A 23,070-nucleotide genomic window follows, 5' to 3' on the forward strand; every position below is an offset into this window, starting at 1 on the left:
CACACGTTCACAGGGAGGACATGCAAACACCACTCAGAAAGACCCTAGCCAGGAATCCAACCTGCAGCTTTTTTGCTTTGAGGCCAAAAAGTGCATAGGTGAGAAGAAATAACAGTTTTGTACCCAGTTAGTAGAAAAAAATCCATTGCTGTAGACAAATAGTAATGGTTTTGTATAAATTGACAAACACTGGGTACAAAATGGGGAGGGACAAATTTACCAGCAGCCATTCCTACCTCATTTTAAGGCTTTAAGGTTTTAGAGACGTAAAAACCCCTTTGATCCCAGTAGGTGTTAATGTGATTTCTTAGTTAGTAAGAATCAGTCACTTTGCTGTCTTCTGATCAGTGTAATTGCTTCCAAACACTGTTGCACTTGTTGCTAACTTGTTTTTCAAATATAAAGTGAACTTATACTTTTGTACACGTTCTGCTTTAAAGCCTGTCAGTATTTCTACTCCAGTTAGCCACAATTCCAGCAGTGTTGGATGGTGATCTGATATTCATCAGCACCATTCTGTCCAAACAACACACCGACTGGGTAACTTCTATTATTACTCTAAATCAGAAAACTGCACACTTTGGTTTCCAACGTGTGCGTTCCTGCAGTGTGTGGAAGATTCAGAAGATGTCTGTCAGCTTTCTGATAATGTGTGAGACTGAACCGAGCTGGAAAACATTCGGGACGTCGTCAGCAGTCAAACAGCCAAACGATGTGAACGATAAAGGCCTACGGTCATCCTTCTGTCCGTGTCTCCTTTTCAGCTCGAATTTTACAAACAGCTGATGACCGTGAAAACAGCGAGGAAGACGACAGGGAAAAAGGAAGAAGGATTTTTAGCATCATGTGAACAAACTCAGGGGGACAAAGTTCAAAGCTGCTGGTGTTGCTCTGGAGGAAGAGGGGATTTGAAAAAAATAAAATAAAATAAAAGAAGGTGAGGAAAGGGGGAATATGTTCGCTGCTGCTGAGATGGAAGTGAAGTGGGACACTAAGAAGTGTTTCATTTATCCACTTCCTGTCATTGTGACGATAAAGTCGGCTCACATCTGGTTATTCATTGGAAAATGAAAATGTTACAGTTATCATCTCTGACAGTGTGATATAAATAACTGGTAATTTCCTGATCTTCTCTGCTGTGACAGAGACTCAGACTGTTTCCCTGAAGCTTCTCTTCTTGCTGCTTTGAGTCTGCAGACGGAGGAACTGTTTCTGTTTTTGAAAGGGGAGTAAGTGGTGACTCGAGTGTAATCATCTCAGGAGTGCTTCCATCTCATCTCTGATATTAACCGGTAACCTAACTCAACAGTTAATTTACTGAAAACAAACTTTATTTAATCAGTGCTGTCAGTTGATGGAGTGACGATGTACTCCCCCTCACTCCTTCACCTTTAACCTTTCCCTTACCTGACTGGACAAACATGGCACTTCCTGGGCTCTCATAGATCTGTACTCACATTTCTTGAAGTAAAAAAAAAATCAAATTTCCTGTAATTCAGTGACTCCTGTTTAAGTGAGGATGTTTCTCAGACATCAGCGATACCCCCCTTCCCCAACTAACGGGTCGTTGGACACACTCAGCTGCTCTTTGCACGAGTCTCTTCTGATATAATTGTTTGCTCTGAGCTGCAAATCCTCTCCACATGGGGTGTTATAGTTACAGTCGGCTTTCACCGCTGTGCTCTGGTTCAGTTCTGTCGCTCTCTGATCGGAAACACTCCGAGTGACTAAAGGATGGGGTCTGAACAACAGGAAAACAGACAACCACACATGTACACATGCAGAAACACACAGCAGCAATTCAGATTTGTCTTGCAGAACAAAAACTGTCCTTTAACACACACACACACACACACACACACCCTCCCCTCTTCCTATTTCCAGTATTTTATCTTCTTTTCTGTCTCATTTCATTTCATTCTGCCTCTGGCTGCAGATTCATTCACTGTGAGAACAGGAAGCAGCTCTGCGCTTCATTTGCTCTTATATTCGGTCACATACCGACTGTTTCACATGATATTAAAGATGGCTGAACAGAATGAGATCAAAACCAGTTCATGTCAGAATCTCCATCAGTGTCTCTAACCTTGTCAGAGTGCGGGTTAGAGTTTCACTCAGTCTTGGTCAGAGTCTCAGTCAGAGTCTTTGCCAAAGCCTTGCAGGCAGTCGTGGTCGGGGTCTCAGTCAGTCTCAGAGTTTTAGTCAGTCTTTGTCAAAGTCTTGGTAGTCTCTGAGTCTCTGTTTGAGTGTCAGTCAGAGTTTTTGTCAGTCTTGGTCAAAATCTCAATCAGTTTCAGAGTTTTATTCAGTCTTTGTCAAAGTCTTGGTGGAAGTCTTATTCTGAGTTTCTGTCAGAGTCTTGGAGACGGTCTTGATAAGGTTCTCAGTCGGTCTTTGTCAAAGTCTAGGTAAGAGTGTCAGTCAGATTCTTTCTCAAAATCTCAGTCAGTCTCAGAGTTTCAGTCAATCTTTAGCAGATTCTCTGTCAGAGTCTTTCTCAAAGGTTTGGCAAGAGTCTCTATCAGAGTCTCAGTCAGACTCTGTCAAAGTTTCTGTCAAAGTCTCGATCAGAGTCTCCATCAGTTTCTGTCAGAATCTCTGTCTGAGTCATTGTCAGAGTCTCGGTCAGTTTCCATCGATGTCTCTACTAGAGTTTCTGAGTGTCTGGGATCTTTGATGTTCCCTCAGGTTGGATCTCACCCAGAGACATCTCAGCCCGGATAAAAATGAAACTATATCAGAATTAGTAAACAACATGTCTGAACGAGAGGGCGTCTGTCTCAAAGCCCCACAAAGAAGGGTGTCCTAGAAGGAAACGGGAGGATCTTTCTTTATTGAATATGAAATCCAGACTATCAACCCGAATTTCAGAACTAATCCAGTTTTTTTGTTGTTTTTTTTCCTTCACAGATGCGCAGCACTCGCAAGGTGTCTGTTTGGCCTGTAGGCTTTGTGGGCGGCCGAACGTACGAGCGCCCCCTTGTGTCGGGGGGTAAAGTCGTGGGCTGGTACACGGGCTGGAGACCAGACCGACCCTTTGCCACGGACATGGCAGGTAGGACGCAGGTCTACTCAGACAGGACAAAAGTCAAAATGATGATCACATTTAAAAAGATTGGACAAAGTATTTTCTGATTAAATTTATAAACATCCGATAAATCCATTTAATACTTAACAAAGCTTAAATTTTTGAACTTCAGACTCAGTGCAAACTCCTTTTGTGATGTCCTGAGTTTATTACATGAACATTTTATGACTAAAACTAAATTAAGTTACATTAAATTACTGAAATGACTATTGTTACAGGAAGAACTATCACCGACTAAAATAAAATCAGTGTTTAAATTAAATTAATTTGCACTAAAAACAAAAAGACTAACATCAAATAAATGTCTTTCTTTTCATGAAAAGGTTTGAGGTTAATATTTAACATAAATAAATATGTAACAATGGTATTAGTCACTCTGTTCTTTGAGTTTGCTGCTCTCTTCTCATTCACGATGAGTTAGAGAAAAAGATGAATGTGACATTTTGTTTTCTCTTTTAGGTTCTTAGAGTTATATTGATTTATGAAAATTCCTTATCGATCATTTCACAGTTTATAGAACCATCAGTAGTTATTATTTCTGCCTGTTTGTGCCCATCAGGACTAAGAAGAAGCAGAAAATAATATTTCTTGCGCTGTTTTCTGGCACAAATCAAAGAGGTTTTTTTGCGTTGAGCTCCTGGGTCTTCACAAATAAATTCACCGTGAAATGAGATCTGATCTTTACAGTTCAATGTTCTGATGTTAATTTCCATCCTAAATGTAATAAAAATCTTCAATGCACATGAAAGCAAACATTCAGGAGATTTGTGGGGGTTTTTTTTCATAAAATAGGTAAACAAATTAATTCAATTAAAAACAGCAAATTTGGGCAATGATAGCTTAAAACCAGATGTGTACATATACTGTAAAAACAACACAGAACCATTTTTTTCCTCATCATCTGACACTAAATCAGGTTTAACATTTGTTGTTTCAGGATTCCCAAAATGATTTATATTTATTAACTGCACAAACAATGAGTGAAACTTTTTTATTACTTATAGTTTCCATCCTTCTCATAGTATTTGGTAGCATTGCCTTTAAACTGTATGGCTTGGGTCAAACGTTTTGGGTTTACTTCTACAAGTTTCTCCCAATAGTTTTGTTGGAATTTTGTCCCATTCCCCCTGACAGAACGGGTGGAACCGAGTCAGGTTTGTAGGTCGCCTTTCTCACACAAACCTTTCAGCTCAGCTCACAAATTTTCTCTGGGACTGAGATCAGGGCTTTGTGATGGCCGCTTCCGAACGTTGACTTTGTTGTTCTTAAGTCGCTTTGTAACTAAATTGGGAGAATTCTTGTGACTCCCACAAGTCAGTGTGGCACTGCAGCACAGCTGAATACAAACTGTGTTGGACCGCTGGCTTTTACCACGCATGGACACACACACACACACACACACGTGAACCCGAGCATGTCCCTGGGATTAGATCTAATTAATCTGTTTTAGCAGGAGGAAACCTCTGTTTTTCTCTCTCTTCCACCACAGCTGAGATCTGATCCCTCCATCCTCCCCTAAACCGTTTAACTGCACATGCACACACACACACACACACACACACACATACTGTAATTATTGGCCTTTATCTTACACTCGTTGTTCTAATTACGCTGTCAACGATTTACAGCTGCAGCTGAATGAATTTTTTTTTTCTTTTTATTATTCTGCAGAGAAAATGATGGAAGCAGAGCGAACAACCTAAACTTTATTCACTCCTCAATTATTATTCATGGGATTTCCAATAGTGAGGTGTGTGTGTGTGCATGTAACATGCACACACACACACAAAAAGGTGAACAGTACTCCATCCCATAATTGTCCAGGCTCCATTGTGTCTGGATAAATGAGACAGAGCTGTGCATTTGTTCCACTAACAGCACTGTTTAACACACACAACACACACACGCACGCATACACACACAGCTGCCAGCACTTCAGCTGCAATAAGAGGGCTAAATGATGCAGGTCTGAACACACAAACACACGTTACTGCAGCCCGATGTGTGAACCCAATCAGTGTCCAGAACACAATGATGGCTGGAACGTAGGGAGAGTAGTACTTCTATATCTAAGGACAGAGGTTTTCAGAGCTGAGAAAGTTTAACTTTAAGGAACCCCATGATTTTATGGTTTTATTGTGTTTTTACCTTGATCCTGAGAGCTGGTGAAGACAGCAGCAGCTGAAGATCCTTAACCAGCAGGAGGAAATACAATGAACAGAAAAACAAACTGTCTGACAGATAGTGAAAAAACAATTAGCTCAACTTAGAGAGCACCTGTGTTACAAGCCACATGTCCGTGAGTGTGATTCCTCATTCTGGACAGTCAGATTAACTGTCTGTTTAGACGGAAAGTCGTGTTTATCCGTGCTGTGTTAATGTGACATTTTGAAAGTCTGAGCTGCAGCAAAAAGGTCCTGAAAGAAAGAAAGAAGGAAGGAAGGCGTCTGCTGGTGCTCCGAGTTCCTGCAGAGGAAAATAAAAATAAATAAATCTCACTGTTGGCTTCTGCACACAAAAGAAAAAGTCTGTTAGTGCTGGGAGTTCCTGGAGAAAAATATCATAATAAAAAAAATAACGAGAAATCTCTGTTGGTGGTGTGAGTTCCTGTAGGAAGAAAAAAAAATATTTCTAAATCTAACACAGCTGGTTTGTGCAGAAGCAGAGCAGGTTTGTCATATTTCCGATCTGGTTAGGTAAAGGTCAGTAACACAGATGGAGATAGGGTCAAAGTGATGAAGTCTCCGCGGTGTCGGAGGTCCATCAGGTTGTTGTCGTTGCTGTGTGTTTCCAGCTGTTTCCAGTGATGACTCTGCGGTCGCTCCGAAGTCGGACTGAAAATCACCGAACTCCTTAGAAAAAAAAAACAAAAACCCACCCCAGTTGTCACTGTTGAGGGATTTCAGGAACCACCTCACATGTGCGGAGACGGTCACCATGATAACCAGACAAGCGGGGGAGCAACGTGCACTGGGGAGAACTCCATCTCAGTTCTCTGTCAGCACTTTCTGTTAGAAAGATTATTACACCGTCTCTCACAGTCCCACTGGTTTTATTTTGAAGATCAGCTCCGATCTAAACAGATTTCTGATCACATATTGTGAAAACTTCTACACCTCTCTGCTTTAGTTGATGGTCTCTGACAAGTCAAGTCAAATTTATTTATATTGCACTTTTCAGCAACGAGGTGGTTCAAAGTGCTTTAACACCGGCTGGGTTACTCTGATAATCCAGCTGCTAGGTTAAAGCTGTTGGGTCATAGGTTGGGTTGGTTTGTCCAAATAATGTGTAAAAAGAGCTTAACCCATTGATTGGGTCGGAGATGAGCTGTGTCAAGAAATAAGAAAAGATAAGACGGTAAAAGCAACTTGTTAGATGTTTAACCTGGTTGGCTTTGTTAATAATTTTAGTTTGCACTAGCCAGTGAGTTTGGTTTTCTAAAATAACATAAGTTGGTGCTGATGGTGGTTAGCACCAACTAACTTGCACCAATTCAAGCTGTAATTATCCAATAACCCAGATTTTGAGTTGTCTTTAAAACAACTTTTTAGTACATTTAATTCTACATATTAGTCATTTTAACTCATTTTTTGGGTAGGAATTTGAACTTATAACCCAACACTGCTGAGTTCAAACTACCCAGGGTTGGATAAGGGGATAATTTTATAAAGGGGAAACTCAAAATAAATAAATCAAATACAATTATTATTTATTTGTACATTTTAACATAAAAAACACACAGCGCCAAATGAGCTCCTTAAACAGCTGGCTCTGTGTGTGTGTGTGTGTGTGTGTGTGTGTGTGTATGTGTGTGTGCATTTCAGCTAATGAGCTGTGTTGCGTTTGTGGCAAACTTTGAAGACAGAGATAGGGGGCTTCTATCTTAAGGTCAGCCATCTTCACTGTCATGATGGATGAGAACGTTTCACTGAGAGCCACGAACCATTCAACAGATTTGAATGAAACTCAAAAAGTAATCACTGGACGTACATCTGCAACTGATTACCTATTCATGATGCGCATTTTAAGCAAAAAAAAACCCCAAAAACTCTCCACATTTGTCTGGTAATTTTCTTCAAATTTAGCCCTTAAGATCAATTTGCAATGATTCATCCAACATGCTGTGCATACTGATTTCATCCTTTAGTCATGTAGGGCTGATTATTACAGCACAAGTGTGAGCCCAACAAACTCTTAAAAAGCAGAAAAGGCATCTTGATTTAGGACCGCGTTATGATTTAACATGGTTGGCTGTTTTACGCTATTATACAGATTTGAATGCTGCCAATCCTGCTAGCTAAGTATCTTTTTTTTCTGGTCTGATGAATCAATGTGGAGGCGGGGTATATGTATTCTGTCAGTAAAGTTGAGTTCACCTGTGACCATAGTTTCTACTTATAATCTTTAAAAAAACACACACAATGACATAAGAAACAGTTGGTCTGTCAAATAACAACAATTTGAGGCAACTTGATTCAAGATGGCTGACTCAACTGGTCAACCTTAGCAAACACGACTTTATCTCTGTCTGTAATACAAGTATTGAGCTAAATTTGATCTTTTAATTGCTGTCACTGATTGACTCTGTGAGATCATGGATAATGTTAGTTTTAAGGTTTGATCAAAAGGTTTGTCATATTAAAGTATTTTTTAATGTTCAGCTGCTGTTAGTCAGGAGGAGGAACTTAGTTCAGAGTCGTATATGAAACACGCCTCAGGTCAGGGTTGCTCTCTGTTTAACAGTGACTGGCTGCAGGTTACAGGATGCTCATCATGTAACTGCTCTGAAATCCTGTCTGAGCTGCACGTCTCTGTGTGCTGCAGCGCGGGGAAGAACACTCGTCACTCCGTCACCGTGACACAAGTTTCTGTGGTCACGTTAGCATCTGTGCGGTTAGTGAGGCTCAGCGTGAGCATCTGCCCAGGGGTCTTCTGAACTGCTCAGAATCGAGCTCTGCTTTTCTGCTTTCTGAAGTGAAAACGTGTTTGCGGTGGTTGAACTGGTCTGACACGCAGAAGCCTTTAGTCTGCTGGAGATAAAGTCAGCGTGAACCCTGCAGACAGCAACCTCCTCGCACTAGCTGCTGTTTTTCTGTCTGCAGAGAGGAAAAAACATCAGGCGCTGCAATGTAGTGGGGGGGTGAACTCCCTCATTAATGCACTGCAGCGGGGCCACCCACTAATAATTAGCATGAAAAATTATTCAGTCATTATGCAGAAAACCTTGTGCAGAGAAAAATCTGCAAACAGGCTGCTGAAACTTCAGTATTCCCCTGAGAATAATAATAAAAAAAAAATTAAAAAAAACACTGAACCTCGACTTGTTTCTGCTGTGCTCAGAGAAACAGGGGCCAGAATATTTTAGGTTAAACATCCATAAATTTCAGATTTGATTACAGTCTTTATTTGTTTCAGTGTGTTTTCTTTTCCCTTTCGGTCATCCTGAAAGATTCCCATCTTGGTTCTTTTTTATTTCCTCTCCAAGATGCAGCAAAATCAGAAACTTGTCATTTAAAAACATTTAAAACTTGGGCAGTTCTGTGGAAGTTTAATTGTGCCTCTCCTTTTAGTTTTTAAAGCTGTACATGCTTTATGTTTGCCTTCTGCAAGTGAGATGGATACATTTTTGCCATATTTGTAGCTAAATGAAACCTATAAAAGCAATAAACATCCACTTTTTCCTTTCTTATCAAGAACAAATTCTCTGTGAGATTTTTTCAGTTTTGTTGCTTATTCAGTCACGCAGATGGTACAGAGAAGCCACTGTTTTCCATTTTATAATGATTCCAGTGATTTTTAAAAGAAAACACACAATGTAAAAGAAAGATGGAAATTGTCCCTTTATATTTGCAATGAAGGACGTAAGGGTTGCAAAGTTCTTTAAACCAGTTTTTATTTGAGTCTGACTGATATTATGAAACGTCTCAGCTGATCCAATCATGCAGCTCTAAAAGTATTTGTTTTCATGGGCGTTGCACCGAGGAAATGGCACCAAAACATGATGATTTCAAAATAAAAGTATAGAAACCAAAATAAGAAGCTGCTTCTGTTCGATATGATCAAGAGCTAGAAGCAAAACCATTTTAGAGAGACTCTGAACAAATGTCAGAAGATCTGTAGATCAATTATGATACAGAAATCCTCTAAAAAAAAAGGTGGAAATAGTTTCATGGCAAACACGTCACTAACTGTCAAGCATGGTGGTGGTAACATCATGTTGTGGTACTGGTGAATCGCTTATAGAGAATGGAATAATGAAGAAGAAGGACTACCTCCACTCTTCAACTTCACCTCATATCAACAGCAGGATGGATGAAATTTGGACCCAATTGGCTGTTCCAATAGGACTATGATCGTAAACTCACATAAAAGCTGTTTTCTGATTGGATAAATTAGGCTAATATTAGGCAATCCCTCCAGGATTTCGCAGGCATTTTTTGTGATTGTTGCGGCTAAAATGCCTGATTTCGCAGGACATTTTCCTAAAAGTTGCGATAAAAAGTTTTTTTTTTACTAAAAATCAATAAAAAACCATAACTTTCAATATATAAACAAAAAATACTTACTAGTTTTGTAAGATAATTACCAACAAACATTGACATTATCAAAAGATGCTTTATTTGAGAACTTTGATAGCTTATAAACTGACATTCATGAGCATTTCTGGATTGTCCCTCGTCTGCAGCTCTCCTCACATGTTTTGCAGACACAAAGTGTTTGTCGATGGTTATGTTTGATGATTACACTGCAGGACGTGCAAAACAGCTTCCCCCCCACTCTCGTGCAGCTGGGTGGGAAACTGGTTTGCGCGGTCCTTTGCTGAAATCTTTGTGGGCAAATGTGAAGCATTAGCACACATTTTCGATTCGGTCGCTGCTCCTGCACGCTCCCGGCATTCTGATGTTAACAGGATGTGACGTCATGCATCTTCTTCGTGAGTTATTTGGGGTTATTTTGTATTTCACACTACACAAACCCACAAAGAAGATACTAGACCGCAGAAACTGTGGCAAATCACTTTAGAAACAATAAATATTGGGTTAAAGTTGCTGGAAAGTTGCAGTGTTTTGGGCAAAGTTGCAAAAAGTTGCGATTTCGCAGGGTTTGCTTGATTTTGCGTTAATAGTTGCGATCGCAACATCGCAAAATCCTGGAGGGTCTGATTAGGCTTTATTGAGTTTTCCAAAACCCTGACCTCAACCCCATTGAAGATTTGTATACTTTGCTTAAAAGCCAGACACATGACAGTAAACATCCAACCAGAATCATGGCAGAAGCTTACTGGTGGCTACAAAAAGTGTGTCAAGCTTTGGCGAGTTAGGACACAAGGATGCAGACTATGACTTGAAGATTTAGGTGCACAAACAATGACAAAAATAAAATTGCTGGTGTAGCAGCAGGTAAATAGAAAAAGGAAGCAGAAAACAACAAGCAGCACAGAACAGGACCACAAGAAGACTAGCTGGTAACGAACAGTATGACTGACCGATGAAAGAGAGCAAACCCAGAGGATAAGTAGAAGTGGGAAGAATGAATACTAGTGGAAACAGATGAGACTAATGAACACATGAGGAGCAGGAGAGAATGGAGAGAAGGTAAGAATGACTGTGGGGAAAAGGCCAATGGCAGAAACAAAAGCTCAACACAGCTGGAAGATGAATAAAACTAAATCTGTATGTGAAATTCTGACCTTGTGTGGGTTAAATAAATTCAACCTTGTGTTTACATCATGTCAGTTTTCCTTCATACACACCAGGTTTTTATAATCCATCAGATTAATCCTGGTTACGTGTGTGTGCTGTAACATCCAGACCATCTGAACTTTACTTCTCACCGGAGGACTGCCGACCGTCGTGGGTTCACATTTGACACATCGCAATCACTAACGAACTGTCAGCCTCACATGCGACCTACAATGTGCTTTAATGTCCTCTTTCCTCCTCGTCAGGCTTCGCCGTGAACCTCCAGGTGATCCTGGCCAACCCGCGGGCGCAGTTCAAGAGGCGAGGCTCCCAGCCGGGGATGCAGGAGTCCGACTTCCTGAAACAGATCACCAAGGTGTCCGAGCTGGAGCCCAAGGCTAACAACTGCACGCGGGTCAGTGATGTCTGTCACCGTGGCAACACATTCAAAACTCTTCTGACTGAGTATCAAAAAGATAACACTGAAGATATACATTGTCTTTTTTTTATTTAATCTTTATTAAATCAAAAAATATGCCTAGTTTGTGCAGCAGTTCTCAGAGTCAATACCAAAAATCATCAATCAAAAACATTTGCCTCCAGTGGTTTGTGAATATTAAAATGTTTAAATTCACTCTGTGAGATGAGTTTCTTCAGATTCAGCTGGTTCTGGAGCCGATTTCAAGAGTGAGGGGCAGCATAGTATTAAAATGCTGTTCCCCCCTCACTCTTAAAAAGGAACAGATGATGTGAATAAACACAATAACCTGTATGGAGTCAGACACCGTATGGTCTAACATGCATGTTTGACCCCCATCACAGCAGGAACTCACCACAGGATGTCTCTCCTCACTATTGACAGCATGAGTCACACCCAGAGCTCCTGGCTCCGTCTAAACTTAGAACCTCACAGCCTGAATTGGACTGAGGTGGCTCCGTAGCTCCATCCGTTCTTGTTGTGCAGCTCAGTCAGCTCTGATTGATGGCGGTCATCGGAAATCAGCGCCGCTCTCGTTGGCGCTCCGCTTTATGAAGCCACTCATCGTCCTGACAGAACCTACTTTAAGGACCGCTCGAGACGAATGGATCTTATTGGGTTTCCTTTTTTCAAGCGACAAACGAGCCACACATGGCACATGCTGCTGCACGTGGACCGAGCCTGGAAAAAGCAACACATGGCTAGGTATTCAGGAGCTCAAAAACGTTCAAGACCATGTTCATCCACAAGAAACTGGATCTGGATCAAACATTGAGAATTAAATTTTTAACTAGAAGCACTTTGAGAACACAAACATCCACTAAAGGTCATAGGGTCACTGTCTGCTTGGAATCCTGAATCTGGATCATGATACGGATCACCACCAGAATCTAATCACTTGGTCTTTGCAGCATGTTTGAGGTTTCCTGAAAATTTCCTGAAAATCTGTTTGGAACTTTTTGAGTAATCTTGTGCACAGACAGAAAAAAATCAACCAACCAACCTCAGTAGTCTCCGATTCTGGACCTCAGTGCCCAAGGTCCTACGTGTTTTAGATGCTCCGAGACACCTGATTCAGATGATTGAATTACCTCAGTATCTCATTAAATTCTGCAAAAACCTGGTAGTTACTCATTTAAATCAGGTGTGCTGAAAGAAGGAACCATCTAATCCAGGGATGTCCAATCCTGGTCCTGGAGGGGGCCACCATCCTGCATGCTTAAGGCGTTTCTCTGCTTTGACACACCTGATTTGAATGACTGAGTGATTGACAGGCTTCTGCAGAACTTGAAGACCTGCTGAAGAGGGTCCAGGACCAGGGTTAGGGACCACTAGTCGACTTGGCCACAGAATTCTGGGCTGCATGTGGCGAGAACCTGCAGAACCTTCACAAACTGGTGCAGAAAACAAGAAATATCACACAGGTCTTGCAGTCGAATGAATACTGAAACCATGAAGGGTCTATTAAAGTCTCCCAGGTTTCAAACACTGATACAGACAGCCTGTAACATGAGCTGGATACGAATAATGTGTAAAATAAAACATAGTATTTGGATGTGGAGCTGATTTGGGGGAGTGGAAGTCTGTGTTTGGTGCAGAGGGAAGCATGAAATCAGCAGCTGATTAAGCCGACAACACAGAAAATAAAAATCAACGTGTGGGAGTACACGAGGAGCAGGTTTCCGTAATCAGAGTGGAGATTGTTGTTCTGTAATTTTATGTTCTAGGGTTGGAGTACAACCATAACATCAGTCTGAACTAACGGTCCATCGTGTTTGCGTCTCCACCTAGCACAGCTAACATCTGTCCTCCCAGAACCTGTGTGTCTGTTTCACCCGCAACCAGCAAGTGGAAAATGTACATGTCCTGCTTCTTCACGTGCGTGCCAGGCACACTCTGTAATTCTCTGCTTGGTTAGAGAGAAGTGTTTCAGGGCCGGGAACTGCTGAAGCATCATTTCCAGCTGGCTGCTGCTGCAGGCAGATCCGTATTGGACTTACAGAACCACGAGCCCGTCGTGTTGCTGAGTCGGATCTTGGTGGGCTCATCCGTCATCAGCCAGGAGGAAGTTATTAGTTTTTTATCTCACCCCTAATACAACAGCAGGACGTTGATGCCTCATCACTTTACAGACAATTCCTTACGGTTCCGCTGGACGTCGCTGATCATCATTCATGCAGACTGTGAAGCAGAACCACACCAATCGAGTCCCACACGTTTCTCTGGAACCTGTGCTGATCTGCACCAGATCTTTATCAGATGGTTTATTATTGCTCTAAAGCTAGAACCAGTTTGGACCAAATCGGACCATTGTGGATGAAAGTAGGCCACACTCGGCCAGTGTGGACCAAATTTTACCCCAGTGGACATCTTTTGTGCTTCATATGTGGTTCAAGAAGTTTCCTGAAGGTGCCAGATTTTGAGCTTCAGGTTTTTGGAAAATGGTGAGCCCTTATTTTTTTTTTAATATAAGTTTCTTCTAAGTAGGAAAATATTCCTGGAACTTTTACAAATGTGTACAAATGTCTTCAGCTGTTTTTCTTTGAACTTTGGCAAATTATAAAGACATTTTAAGTCCAGTGAAATCAATTCAGTTTAAGTAAACCATTTAACTCTGGAATGAACAAGGGATGAACCAGTAGTGTGTCGACACGTAAAAAAAAAAAAGACGACTTAACAACGAAGCCATTTTAAATGGGATTTTTGGACTTTTTGTTTCTAGCAGCTTGTCAAAGAGACACAATTTGTTACAATTTTTTAAGGTGACTATGAAAAGTACCAAAAATAACACAGTTTGACAAACGAAAAAAGAGATTTTAGCTCCAACAAGGTGATTCCCAAAGAGCTGTAAGCCGAATACTTGACATACAGTAGATGGAGCATATGTCTATCAGGTCTTCGATGGACTTTTTTTTCCCTTTTCCCTTAAGACATGACTTTCAGCCACTGTTTAGCTGCTGAAGAATCTTTTAGACCTGGCACTTCTATCCTCCACATGCACTTAACTCAGCTGAAAACATGACATATCTCAGCATGTTTTTTAAAAAATAACTAACAGCTCATTGAGCGTCACCTTGTTGGAGGTAAAATCCTATTTTCTCTCAAAGGATATAGTTCTTGTTGTATTTCATAGATTTAAGTAAAAAAATGTAATGTTAGCTCTGTGTCTTGGTGAAGGGTAAACTGTAGACTCTTCAGCTCAGGAATGGTTCAAGTATGAACCGAGTATCTGAGATCAGATCAGAACCCCGAGCCTGACCTTGACTACAGAGGGCAGAAATACGCATGTGATGGTGGGTCAGTTTCCTGCAGACAACCGACAGGAGCTGTAATGTAGTTAGAGCGGGAAAGCAATGGCAACAGACAGCAGCGACAGGACAAGAGGGAGGTTGGGGAGGGGTGGGCAGGAACAGATGGAGACAGATGATAGCACACGAGGAGGTAGAGGAGAGAGAAGAGGAAGGTGTGCAGAGAAAGGAAGAGATGGACGGATTTGGAAAAAACAAAGCAGACAGTGCGAGAAGAAGAGACGGAGGTCTGCTGCTGTAAAAGACTGAACTGCTTTTCGTCATTTACATCTGGTTCCAGCTTGCAGCTCAGCTTCATTTTTTCTCCAAGAAATAAAATGACCAGCACCCTTTGTGAAGTTACAGCTGCAGCACTGAACCTCAGTCTGACACTGGCAAACCATTAGTACATCAAAGTTATTAAAAGTAGCTCTGCAGTGCAGTAAGGAAAACCTGTGTTCATGTTGGGTAGCTCTGTGTCGGTTACTGAAAGGCAGGATGTCCCGTGGCTCCAACAGCTCCGAGAAGTGACAAAAAACAGTTTTTCTCCACCACAGCAATGGGCTACTCAGCCTGAGCGATAGATTCAGCCTTTTTTTGGGAAACTTTTTGTGTGTGGCTTTGCGATGCTAGCTTAAAGATTTAGCTTGGCGAACTTAGCCAGGTGTTTGGACTTTAAATGTCTAATTCATTTGTTTGTATTGACTGTTCCTCTATCACTACCACCACAAGAAATACAGGAAATGTAAATGTTGTGGATAGCGACTGAACAGTACAATGCAATACAATTTTATTTATAAAGTGCTTTAAAAACAACACAGCTGACCAAAGTGCTGTACACCAGCTAATAAAAACACAAGAGGTAAAATGCATGACATTAAAAAACAAGAACAAAACCTATAAAATTGAATAAAACAATCAAAGCAATAAAACAGTTAAAACCATAAAACAATAAAAGCCAACATTTCAAACTGAGTTAAAAGCCACAGAGAAAAATGTGTTTTAAGAGATGATTTTAAAACAGGAAGTGCTCTTATTTTGTATTTTAAAATACTTTCATACCACAAATATGTTGGCATGTCACAACACAACGCTTTACGGCAGCTTTATCACAAAAATGCTGCTGTAATATGGCATGGTTGACGTAAAACCAGGGACAGTAAGTCATCAACAGAGATTGGAAGCGGAGCGATCAATGAGAAATGATTTGATCAGGACCCCGTGTCGATCTTAAATATCCCTAGATTTAAGTATTTTCAGATCAGTGTTACTCAGAACAAAACAGGAAAGGCAACAGGCTTTTAAAAGTATTTAGGTTTGAGAGATGAAGTCGTATTATTCACTTGGTGTCTATTTCTATGAACGAGCATAGCCTTTCAGATATGCTGAAAGCCCTCTGATTCTCATTAGAAAATGCCTCTTAGAATCTGGAGGATGCAGGCTGGCCTCCTGCTCCTCCTGTGTGAGATAGATGCACTCGGTGCATCCGGGACAGTGTTGTCAGATGATATCTGCGGTAAATCAATAGAAGTCCCAGGTGCTCTGGGGTCTGTGAAAAGAAATCCGTTCCTCCTCGGTGAGCTCCCAGGCGCCTCGATGATGTAGGACCTATAGAACCTGCCTCAGACACCACTGGGCCTCTTGTTTGCAGATCTGTGGCCCACACTTTCTCCTCGGGGCTTAGGAGTGGCATTTCAAGTGCTCTGTCTCAGCGATCAGAGTTCTGTCTTTATTTGTGTCTGTATTTACGTTCAGCCATTCTAAGCCTCTCCGTGTCCGCACATCTCGAATTAGCTGCAGTGAAATGACAGGAACGGTCATTTCTCTCCTCCCTGTGAGCCGTTCTGTTTACCAGAGGTGCAGCACAGTAGCCCAAGTGCGAGATAAGGGTCACTTCTTAAGAAGACTTTTGGCTGTGCTGACTGCATTTCAGCCAGGAAATGGGGACTGATAGTTTCATGACTGGAGCCCCAGTCCTGCGCAGACTTTCTAAAGGAAACAAATAAAAACTGAGGTCCATTTTTAGAACAAACCCACATGCGCGGAGATAGCCTCTGATGTTGTGGGTGTCAGTTTAGCCACTTCAGAGACTCTGGAGAAAGTCTACAAAAAGCAGTTAACCTTATTTTTGATCTGAAACAGTTCTGCACCCACCATGGCTTTCGACTACATGTGTCACAGTTCTCAATCAGTATCTACTCTCTTCTGAGGCCTGGCTACCAGACAGGCTGTTTAGCCCTCAGCCTGCATTTAGTTATTCACAATTGTCCCTCAGGTAGCCATGGCAGTATGTCTGTTCTGAGTGATAAGTTGACTATTCTGTTGCCATAACGAATGAGATCCTGTAGGACTGTTAGCGCTCCTGGAAATGGCAGATAGAGCTGGAATTCTGTTTTAATGGAACACCTGTCTGGCCACCCTTCCTCCTTCAGCTCTCAGAGTATTCAGTCACTCTCCTGGCGTCTCTGGATCTCTCTGAGCCTTGCTTCCGTGGCCGTTCAGCTTGCAGAGTCAACATACGAGTCCTCTTGTAGCCCCTTAGTTGCGTTGCAGCCAGGAGCTCTGGAGAGAACATCAGCTGTTGCGATATCTTTGCCGGTATCATGGAATTAAAAAAAAAAAAATCTCATCAGTCACAAGCACAGTAGCTGTACAAGAGAGAAGTTCATCCAGGCTTTGTGAGACCACAGCGAGACTTAGAGGCTCGTAGTTAGTTTCAGTGTGGAAACTTTACTCAACTAGAAGCTCAACAAACCTCTCACAGGTCGATTCTTATCCAAGGGCCTGACTTTTAGTTTGTGCGTGTCACTGTTATGTGCTGCCAAGAGCTCTTGAAGCCTGTGCTACCAGTGTTCGCTCTACATCTGCTTGCTGTTGGAGAAGCACGGCTCCTATTCCATATATTCCATATGAGGATGAATCAGTTGTCACGTGTTTCAGCCCTGTGGTTAGACCGTGCTAGCCCTGGGGGGGTGTTGTCAGCTCTTGTTTGATACTGTCAAAAGCGTGCTGCTGCTATGGCCCCCAGGACAACATATTTGACTGCCTCAGCAAATCTCTTAAGGGGCTTGTTTTTTTTCCACCTGGTGAATCAAGAACTTCTCTGTCATCCCTCATCAGTGTTTCTGGGTACCTCTACGGTTCTCCTAACATTCACCTTCTCGGGGTCTACACTGATCCCTGACAGTTCAGTGACTTGCACCTTGAACCTTGAAAACTCACACTCTCTCCATGGTCTTTTTGTGAGGCTCCCGAGATGAGCAGATCATTCATGTGACAAAAAAAACAACAACCCTCTTTTAAGTCAAGCCAGAAGTGCGTTTTTGGTTGTATTTTGGTGCTGATGAGATTGCAAAGCATAGATTTTAAACAATCTGCCAAAATCCAGTATTAGCATCTAACTTATTTTGGTTACAGCGAGCTGCCTTACAGACTGTCCATTTAAAGGGAGTGCATGTTTCTCTCTCATCACATCAGAGCAAATACTCACCCTGCCCGCGCACTTCGAACCACCACCACAGGTGCGCGCCCCTCCATAGGCTCCTCTATTTTGCAGATGACTCCTTGCTGCTCCACGAGACTCAGCTTCTCTTTAACCCTTAGCAGGAGTGGTAGGCAGACTCACTTTGGTGTCGAGAGGGTAAAAGTTTGTCGTTGGGTTCAGAACAATGTTGTAACCACCCTCTGTTTTTCCTAGTCCACTGAGCAGGCTTTGGGAATTCCTGTTTTACAGCTTCTATGGAATCAAAGCTGACGTGATTCAAACTTGTAAAAGTAGTACCATGACATGTCCTCCCTGCAGCGGTGTAAACAGCCGTCTCACAACATAAATGTCCTCTCTGTGACTCCTACTGTTCTTACTGAAAGAGGCTGTGAGCACGCCTTTTACCTTCAGATGTGCTCCTCTTGCCCCCTGCAGAAACCCCCTTTTTTGGCTTATCCAGTGTGGCAAACCTTTGTACTTGATTTCTGGGACAGCAGTGACATCAGTCTTAGATACTGTGTCATAATTGTCCACCTATGCTGTACGTCTGTCACCCATGGAGTGTCTTTCAGCTGAGAGGGAAGTCAGGGAGGCAGCATCATCATCCACACTGATGCTCTCTGTCACTGATGTGGCATTTGCCTCCCAAAGTATTTTTGATTTCCGCAGACTTTGGCAGAATGTCCTCTTTTTCTGCAATGATCACACTGCCTCCATCGCCGGACATTGTTGCAGACTTTGGCCTTCTTTTATGTCTTCACATTTTTCTTTTTTTCTCCCCGTGGCATTTTCAGAACTGTTTGTGCAGCGACTTTGGCTGTTCGGAACGAAATGTCTGATTTAAAGTTAGGGCTCAGTATTTCTTGTTGCTTTACAAGCTCACGTCGTTGAGCTCGCTTAAGTGCTTCCTCTGGAATCAATTTTGGGTCCTTGTTCTGCTAATCATTTATCTAACGGACCTACAGCTCTTCCGTTACGCAGCAGATTTTTACAGCTAAACAATGCGGACGGTGCGAGAATCTGACACATAATTTGTTTGCTCAGCCGACTGTCTTCTGGCAGAGTTACAGAATGGGATTGTTTCTCCTTTTTCTTATTAATCAGTTGAAAGACGATAAAATTCTCACTGATCTTCACTGCTGTGGTTTAAAACAAACATCTCCGCAGGAGGTTTTATTAATTATTGATTACAAAGTGTAACATGGAACAGGCTTTCTGTGCCAACAACACTTTAGGAATTTCTTTCCTGTAAGACAGAAAAACACATTTCTCTTCAGTGTGATCATCACAGTCCAACCTGTGCTTTGATGGTTAAAAGCTTCGGGAATGAAACAGGATTTCAATGCAGTCGCCCAGGATTGATGTTATCTGGAGGTAAAACGGCCTCCTCGCTAATTCTTTCCTCCTCTCCTCTCTGATGGGGAGTAACAGTCCGCTCTCTGAAATAAAAATAACCTGCCAAGGCTTTTTTGTCTCCGGGCTGCCTGAGGGAAGAAGAGACAGACAGCACAGGAGGGAAGGATGAGGAATGGGAGCGGAGCGGGAGAGACACGAACGTGATGGATGAACGACGAGCCAAGTGTGTGTGCTCCAGTCGCCGCGACATTAGCCTCATCAGAAATGCAAAGCGGGCCAATTAGTGGCACCATGTGCAGGAAGTGACACGTTCCACCTGAAGGAGCCCACAGACAGTGTCAGTGTCCACAGCTAGCTATAAATCATGCCTGTGAGAGCGGCGCTCTCAGCACGCATTAGTTAGAGCTCTAAAACTAGAGAAACACTATTTAAAAAGAAAAAGCTCTGTGCATTCACGTTGAATAAAGCTCAGTCTGTGCAGTGTTTTCTCACCATTATAAAACTGTTAAACTGGTTGGAAACACAATGCCGTCCTGTGCAGTTGCCCACCACCGCCGCCGCTGCTTTTAATTTGATCCATTCAGGAGGTGTCAAGACTGTCTCTGGTGGGTGGAGGCTCTCCTGGTGAGCAATACGAGGATACAGCTCAATCAGCTCAAAGTTTCAACATCAAACGGATCCACTTTCATTTTCTAATAGATCCACTGTTTGGTGCAGTGTTTCATCATGCTAAACATCTAGAGCGGGCCTATTCAATAAGCGGCCCCAGGGCCAGATGCAGCCCTTTTTTTTAAATTTCTTTGGGCCCCCACAAAGCTGCCAAAATCCCAAACTGATGTCTGAATACAATTCTAAAAGTAGACATTTCAGAGCTACCACTACACATTCGGCCATTGTTATGCTGTTGATGTGGCAGCCATCTTGAATTGACTCTAGTATGCCTTAACTGACCCTCAGTTACAACAGGACATATTTTCAACACAATATTTGTAAAATTGACTGCAATACAGCCTTTTTTGTGTCTTCTAATGACAGCTGGCTATGAAGGGCAGCTTGAATTAGGTTGGCTCCAAAAGTTATTCAGTTGTAGATGTGTACACTGATTATTTCCTGAAAGTTTCAATAAAATCCCCCCAGTGGTTCAGGAGATATTTCACTAACAGACAAGACTGTGCTCACTCTAAATAGTTAATTGCAAAATTTAAAACAAAAATTTTGCATCTTCTGTTGGAGCTCAGAATATATGTTGGGGATAAGTCTCAGCTACTACCACACCAATTTTTTGCTTGATTTGTTAGCCATTGTTTAAGGTCAGTTGGCTGTGGCAGCCATCTTGAGCTGGGTAGATTCCAAAACTGAGTCAGTTTTAGATGTATGTCCAATAATTACTTTCTGCAAGAAATAAAATCTGTCCAGTGGTTCACGAACTATTCTGCTAACAGACAGACAAACGAACACACGGACAAGGGTAAAAATCTAAACACCCACCTTCATAGTTCTCACCTGTGGTCCTCAAACCTACACTAGTTCTTATACTTGGCCCACTTGGAAATGAAGTTGAACAGCCCTGATGCAGTGCTCTATTCTCCAACAGATCCAGTTTCATTGTCCAAAGGATGTGGGGTTTCATGATCAGATATGGGTTTACTCCGGGTACTCCAGTTTCCTCCCACAGACTAAAAACATACACGTTAGGTTAAATGGTAACTCTTAAATTGTCCCTAGGTAAACATGAGAGTGTGAAAGGTTGTGTGTCTCATTTGACTCCATCTGTCTCTGTAATGGCCTGAAGACATGTCCGGGGAGTAACATACTGTGCATTTGACACAGTTCTTCTGCAGACAGCATCAGCTTGTCCTCTAAGATGTCCCTATATGTTGGTGCATTTATTTTACCCTCTGTCTTGCCAAGCTTTCCAAGGTCTGGCTGCTGAGAAGCACTTGACCATGGAGTCTTCCCTGTGTCTTTTGGCAAGCTCTAGTCGAGATTGAATAAGTTCTTTTCAACAGTGGACTTCTCTTTGTCACTCTCCCATAAAGGTGAAGAACCTAGTCAACATTTGTTATATGTAGTTTCTCCCATCTGACCTGCTGAGCTCCCAGGTGTCTTGGTGGTCTCTCTCACTGTTCTCCTTCTTCACTGTCACTCAGTTTGTGAGGACTGAGCTCTTGGTAGATTTACACATGTCCCATATTCTTTCTGTTTCTTGATGATGGATTTAACAGAACTCCTGGGGATGTTTAAGGCCTTGGAAATCCCTTTGTATCCATCCCCTGACTTGTACTTTTCAATAATCTTTTCTTTGAGTTGAACATTAAGGCGATCACTTATTCCATTTTCTTGTCTGACTGACATTACTTTGTAGAAATTTGATTTCACTTTGTCATTGAAGAGGGTTCTTTTAAAGTCTTTTGTCAAAAAAGGTCAATTTATATTGACCATGACTAACTTCCAATAGCAATAAAGCATCCAAGGGAGTGGATCATTTTTATAGGCAGTGTGCGTTGATGTCAGACAGGAACCAGTCTGCGGTGGTCACCTCAGATCTAAGTCTGTAATATTGGTGCCTTTTCGTTCTACAGGGTTTGGATCTTTGAGGCAGTTTGTTTAAGGATGATCCAGACAGACCTGTTTTCATTTCAGTAAAATATAATAGAAAAACAATACTTTTAAACAAGGACAGTATAACAGGAGAATAAAAAAAATTCTTTTTTCCAATTTAATCAGTTCCAGCTCATCACTAACAGCAGTCGGTCACTCTGCTGGCTGATTCACAAATAAAAATTCAACAATTTCAAAAAGGTTTTCTTGCTTTGTTCCTGTGCTAGTAGTCCCTGACATCCGTGGACTCCCCCACAAACTATTGATAAAGAGAAATAAAGACAGTCATTTTAGTCTTTTACCAACACACCGATATAGAGGAGATACAAGGTTCTGTTGGACTTGACCGAACCACAAGGAAACAAATCTGTTGTTTTGTCTTTTTTTTTGCAGGTTCTGGTTTGGCACACCCGCACAGAGAAACCACACCTGGCAAACGAGCCCAAACATCGAAAGGACACGGTGTTCATCGAGGTGTGACGGTTTCCATTCGTTCCCGTCTCAGCCGCGGAGTGAACGACCCCGGTCCCGCTCCCGTCGGGTCAATCCGCTGACGGTGGACTCAGACTCAAAAACGAGCCGCATGATTCACGACTCCTGACCGTCAAACATCGTTTTCTGACATCTGTGACACCGGATACTTTCATGAACGACCATTTCTTCCATCTGCAGCCTGCCGATATTAAAACTGAAGTCTAAATGTAAAATGTCATGCTGCTGAACTGAAAAGTGCCATGTGAATCATCTAGAACATTGTTTTGTTTTTTTATTCTCATTGCAGTTTAACTGTGACATTGTGGTTTAAATATATCCCGTGTTTAAGAAAACTGGGTTCTGGCTGTTTGAGTGATGATAAAAAAAAAAAAATCCTGATTGTAAAGCACACATTGGAAGACATCTTTGTTTCTTTTTGCTTACAGACAGAAGAACTGGGATCAGAATACCACAGAGGCAGCTTGTTGTGATTACTGAAACGGGGAATATATTTCCATCCATCCATCCATTCTCTTCCGCTTATCCGGGGTCGGGTCGTGGGGGCAGCAGCCTAAGCAGGGAGACCCAGACTTCCCTCTCCCCAGCCACTTGGGCCAGCT

At 42.1% G+C, this 23,070-nt stretch overlaps 1 protein-coding gene across 1 annotated transcript in view; it reads left to right on the forward strand.

Moving 5' to 3' along the window:
* Positions 1-22,803, forward strand: part of b3gat2 (beta-1,3-glucuronyltransferase 2 (glucuronosyltransferase S)) — a 35,398-nt gene extending 12,595 nt beyond the window's left edge. Inside the window, exons 2-4 of the mRNA XM_017421636.3 lie at positions 2,911-3,055; positions 11,037-11,185; positions 22,370-22,803. Coding sequence (XP_017277125.1) covers positions 2,911-3,055; positions 11,037-11,185; positions 22,370-22,456 — 381 coding nt within the window. The 3' untranslated portion in view covers positions 22,457-22,803. The remainder of the gene's footprint in view (positions 1-2,910; positions 3,056-11,036; positions 11,186-22,369) is intronic.
* Positions 22,804-23,070: the final 267 nt, after the last annotated feature.

The sequence above is a fragment of the Kryptolebias marmoratus genome, linkage group LG22, assembly GCF_001649575.2.
Source record: "Kryptolebias marmoratus isolate JLee-2015 linkage group LG22, ASM164957v2, whole genome shotgun sequence".
Taxonomy (NCBI): Eukaryota; Metazoa; Chordata; class Actinopteri; order Cyprinodontiformes; family Rivulidae; genus Kryptolebias; species Kryptolebias marmoratus.